The sequence below is a fragment of the Austrofundulus limnaeus genome, unplaced genomic scaffold, assembly GCF_001266775.1.
Source record: "Austrofundulus limnaeus strain Quisiro unplaced genomic scaffold, Austrofundulus_limnaeus-1.0 Scaffold305, whole genome shotgun sequence".
Lineage (NCBI taxonomy): Eukaryota > Metazoa > Chordata > Actinopteri > Cyprinodontiformes > Rivulidae > Austrofundulus > Austrofundulus limnaeus.
This window is the reverse complement of record NW_013952707.1, coordinates 325,721-331,047: the sequence shown is the minus strand read 5'-3', so window position 1 is coordinate 331,047 and position 5,327 is coordinate 325,721. Positions and strand designations below refer to the sequence as shown.

General features: G+C 37.1%; 1 protein-coding gene across 1 annotated transcript in view; it reads right to left on the bottom strand.

The window, feature by feature from the left end:
• Positions 1 to 5,327, bottom strand: part of cybb (cytochrome b-245, beta polypeptide (chronic granulomatous disease)) — a 38,627-nt gene that overhangs the window by 20,148 nt on the left and 13,152 nt on the right. The window contains exons 8-12 of the mRNA XM_014021767.1: positions 3,087 to 3,268; positions 2,870 to 3,002; positions 2,123 to 2,215; positions 1,783 to 2,036; positions 71 to 233 (exon numbers count right to left, since the gene is read on the bottom strand). Coding sequence (XP_013877221.1) covers positions 71 to 233; positions 1,783 to 2,036; positions 2,123 to 2,215; positions 2,870 to 3,002; positions 3,087 to 3,268 — 825 coding nt within the window. The remainder of the gene's footprint in view (positions 1 to 70; positions 234 to 1,782; positions 2,037 to 2,122; positions 2,216 to 2,869; positions 3,003 to 3,086; positions 3,269 to 5,327) is intronic.

Here is a 5,327-nt window from a genome sequence, read left to right as displayed (position 1 = left end):
TATATATATATATATATATGTAAAAGTTTGTCACAGGTGAACTGCAGTTTTCTGCCAAAGTCAAGCTCACCTTCTTGGTGAAAACCTCCTGGTTATTCTGGATGTGTTTGTACCAAACAGACTTCAGGATGGAGGCGAAAGGAGTCACTCCGATTCCAGCACCAACTAGCATTACTACCTCATAATGAAACACGTCCTCACTGGCGGTACCAAACGGGCCGTCAATGGCTACCCTGTGAGCAAAGAGATAAAATAAAAAAAAGGATTAAAATTAAATCTTTTTAATTAAAATTAAAAAAGATAAAAATATTTTAATTATTGTTTTCTTGTTCGAAGTATCTCCTGCATGTTTTTGGACTAATTTCTTCTACAGACATTCAGCTCATTCAGGTCTTTAGTTTTTGTAACTTTTAAAAATAATTGTAACTATTTGTTTAAATATTTTTTTCAATAAAAAAATGGAGACCTGTTTAACAAACCGTGTCCTCTAAATTTTTCTTCAGCATATTTGCTTCATTATTAAGTTTTAGCTACTTTTTTTGCCAGTTTAGCCTTTTTGCTGCTAACTTGCACCTTTTATGTGTACAGCACTTTGGTCAACACCTTATTCAAAAAATGTATGCCTAAAAACTGATTTTGCTTGTATTAGTAACTGTTTTGCTAATTAAAACCTTCAGTTACTGTTTGATAGGTTTAACAACTCGTATTATTTTAACATTAATCTGTCTTTTATTATGAATTTTGCTTTCAGCTACTGTTTTGCCATTTTAGGTTTTAACAAATATTTTGCTATGTAGTTTTAAGTTATAGTTACTGTTTTGATCATTTTAACTTTTAGGTATTTAGTTGGTTCTAACTTTTAGTCCTCATTTGGCTAATTTTAGCTTTCTGTTCTTTAGTTTTGTTAATTTTATCTTTTGTTTTCATCTATTTAACTTTAACAACTCAATTCAAATATCAGCACATTCTTCCTAATGCCTTAGCTGATTTATTTTACACCACTGATATCTTTGACTCAGCTGGTATGAAGAAACAATATTATAAACAATAATAGTTTGTAAAGTGTCACAGTTGTTTATACGGCAAGTTTTCAGGTAGTTTGTTTACTGTTTAGTTTTAACCCACTTTTACAAAGAAGGGAGTTTATTCTGTTTGAAAAAGAAATTTTGATGCCTGTTTCATTAAGATACACTGAGCTGTTTGATTTATGGTTACAAATGTGTTTATAGCTAATGTTTTTTTTGGTATCAGGGAAGCAGGAAAATGTTTAAATCAACCCAAACTTAAGATCTGAATAGTGGCCACAGTATCTGATTCTGTTCAACATAAAAAACATAGACAATGAAACTTTTTGTGGTTGTTTTTCTCTAGTTGAAGCTCCAGCTAAGTCGCAGTTTTAAACAATGTGACGGTTCAGTCAGTCCAACGTGTGTGAGCAAAGTGAGCAGAGGCGAATGTCTGCGAGGAGCATTTTCACGGAGGCAGCGGTGCTGAAGTCTTTCATTGTCTGCCTTAAAGATAAATGAAGAAAGCTCCAATTTGCTCAGCAGGACCACCGTCGATTAAAGTCTGAGATGCAATTCTTATAACAGTTTGATTTCAGTGCTTTCTACTCATTTCAGAGCTGAACAAGCAACAGAAATCTACAATAAACCACCCACAGCTCTGAATGTTACCCCTTCTGTCAGCTTCTCTAAGGAGAATTTGATCGGTGGGACAGAAACTAGGCAATTTCACAAACAATGTCTCTTTTTTAAGCCTCCAGTTGTCTTGGTATCATACTTGGGCAGCTTCCAGGCCTCTTGCTGTTCGGTTTTATCCCCCCCGCAGGCTTCGTACAGCGCCTGGGTCCAGTCGCCAACAATTCGGATGTGGGCGCTGAAGTAGTCTTCCTCTGGAGCCGAGGTCAGGGTGAAGGGGTGCCACTCCAGCCTGGAGACAGACGGACACTGGATGAAGACATATTGTCCCACCTCCATTCGGAAACCTTTCTTCTTCATCTGCAGCTCCAGAGTCTTGGAGGGGTGCATGACCACCTGTGGACCGAGTCAGGGTCAGTGTTACACAAGATAAATACAGCAGCTGGAACATTGCACTTCAAAGGGTTTAAAGGGAAACACACCTTGGTAATGACAACTTTCTGATGGGACCGGTAGATCCGAACAAGCCTCTCAAACACATAGAGGATCATCGAAGCCAAAACCCACTGCCAGGTCTGAAGAACAGGAAAATATACACAGTGATGTCAACTGGTTAAATTAACATCTGATAAACATACAGTGTGAACAAGTGCTGAGCAAATGCTGAGGTTTACTGAAGAATATAAAACTGAAGCAACACTAGCTCGAGGCTAAAGAAGCAAAAAGCTCTTTAATTACTAAAAGTAATGGAAAATAAACAAAAGATTAACTACGAGCTGAGAGTAGCCAAAGACTAGCTAAAAGATTAGTAGCAAAAGTATTAAAAGTCTAGTGAAAATGTAAAAGTAGCACAATGCTAGTCAATTGTATCAGAAAGATAGCTGAAAATTAATGTAGCAAAAAGCTTTCATCAAGCCAATTGAATGATAAAAGTAGCTAAAAGAACAAAAAGGCAACAACAGAGTCAGAACAATGGCTTGAGTTAATCGAAAAGATCCTAATGTGTTTTAATAGGGAAATATTTGCAAATAAAGTGAAACCCTGTGAAACGTATAAAAATTACAAGAACTTAACACTTATTTCTTGAATGAGCTGAATGTTTTGATATATAATTGCCTAAATTGTACAAGATATTCAGAATATAAAACTTGTGTGCTAAATCACACATTTGTTGTAAATGAAGCCTTTTCAGTAGATAAACATAATGGAAGATGTTCAGCGAAGCTTACCCCCGGGGGGTTTCCAGCAAACTCTGGTACGTCACAGCCAGACGCATTCTTCCCCCAGTCCTCAAACCGATCAGCACAATTATCCGGTTTGTTTGTTTGGAGGCTGGCGAGAGTCTGTCCCCTCACAATACGCCTGCCGGCACAAACAGAAACATGACAGGTCAGGAGGAAGACAAACTATTGGCTTCAAAGATCAGTGTAAAAATACAGTCTTTACCCATAACCGTGGAACACCAAGCCGATGAAAAAGATGACGAAAAGGTGGTGCGTGTACCAGAACACCTCAAAGTATGACCTGCGGATGACCTCCATGGAGGAGGTGATGATGAGAATGAGAGCCAGCGTGATGACCACCCCTGTCAGCCCCGCAATGGTGGTGAACATGACGATGGTGGGGTTCTGCACCAAAAAATACATTTTTATCACTTCTGTCTGACAAAGAGCAGTGCCTATCATTCACCCATTACGATTATTTATCAAACTACACATAAAAATAAGCAGCTCGGACAAGATACCACGGTGACATGATTAGCAAAAAACAACACCCAGAAAACCCTACAGAAAATAAAAGCAGATCTTTGTGACCAAATCAGAGAAAGTTAGGCAACGGCCTCTTCCTGTCCCGTATATCTTCCAATATTTATACAAATATTTGTCAAAATGTACTGTAGATATTCTTGTCTACTTGCTGCCAATATTTTTATTATTGCTCTATCAAATTCCACCAGAAAGCAAAGTTTCCATGTAGGATTTAATCAGACCCAATTAAAATTAATTTGACTTCGTCCTTCTGACTGGGGTGAGGAGGGATGTTTTGAATTTGTCATTTCTTTGACATAAAACATTGTAAAAATGTCTCTTTTTCCACTTCCATACAAAATAATTTCAATATGTCAGTTTTACACAGCTACTGTTGGTTTGAATCAAACCTTGCCAGGCATTTCTTTTAAATCTTGTACATTAAACAGGGTGGCTGTGACAGAGTTGTTAGGGTAGTGGTCCTGTAACACCGGTGGGTTGTCGGTTTGACACCCCCCGTTCCAGCCATCTCAGTCATTGTGTCCTTAGGCAAGACACTTCACCGAGGTTATGATAGTTTTGGATTTTTTGTTATACTTTAGTTTTATTCCGTTGTGACATTTTTTTATTGAGTTAGTTTTAATTAGTTTTTACAGTGGATTTGCTAGTTTTTAATAGTTATATTTGTTTGTTTAATGCTTAGTTTTAGTTTAGTTTTTATCAGTTCTTGTATTAGTTTTTTTTTGTAGTTTGAATAAAACATATTTGCCCATGCATCCTCCAGCTTGAAGTGTTCCTGTGAGTTAACTAAGCAGCAGATTTTTGAAAATCATCCTGTAACTCCGTTTTGCCAACAAAGGACTTGGGCAATTGTTTTAAGAAGGTGACAATAGTTGTCTACCGGTGCTACCTGGCTGGGGCTTGTTTTACATGGGCACTACTAAGAGAAGCTAGCTTAAGATACTCTGTTAGTTAGACCTTTGAGAAATATTCCATCTATTGTATCACCTGTTTCCACTACAAGACACTTTCTTTTAATTTTCTTGCAGTCATTTTCAAAGAATCAGACTTTGCTACATTCTCCCAACTTTTGTTGTCATTTTTCAGGCGAGCACTGAGCAACAGCAGATTGTAAACAAGCATTGTTGCAGACCATGAGGTGCTGTGCTTGTCACAGTTAATGTGAAACTGCTTAATTTGAAGAAAAAAAAGATTAGTTTATTCAGTCCACATAGCTCAAAATAAATTGGCAAACATTAAAACTAAGGATATTCTATTATTTCAGTTAGTTTTGTAAAAAGATTATAGAGTTTCATTTATCTTTTTTTATTTTATTACAGTTTCTATTTATTTTAGTTAACTAAAATGTTTTTTTCAATTTCAGTTTTCATCATTTAGTTAGCTTTAGTTAACTATAATAACCCTGCACTTCACCTGCCTTGCCTACTGATGGTGGTCAGAGTGGCCTGTGGCACACCCCAGGGCAGCTGTGGCTATGGTTTACCATCATCAGTGAGTGAATATGTGAATGAATGATGCATGAAATTGTAAAGCGTCTTTGAGGGTCTCAAAAAGCTCTATATAAGACCAATGCATTTATTTTTAACTGTTGTTTGCCCCTTTCCCTTCTTTGCTCCCCCCCAAAATGGCTGGAAAAGGTGCTGGTGTAGATTCTCAGTCACTCAGGATGTGGTAAATCCAAACAGAATCAAATAACAAAACAGCTGTGCTTCTTTTCTAGAGTTAAAAGTGTTTTTTACTCTCAGTTTAAAAAAAAAAAAACGAGAATGGGGAGTTCCAAGCTTTTTAAACTTAAACTATTAAACTTTGTAGATGAGAAGCTCCATTATGTAACTTCACATCCCTCACAATCTGCTTGCCTGGCTTACAGAGAGATGTTTTGGTCATGTGCATCATGTGAATTACAGTGAAGGGGGGG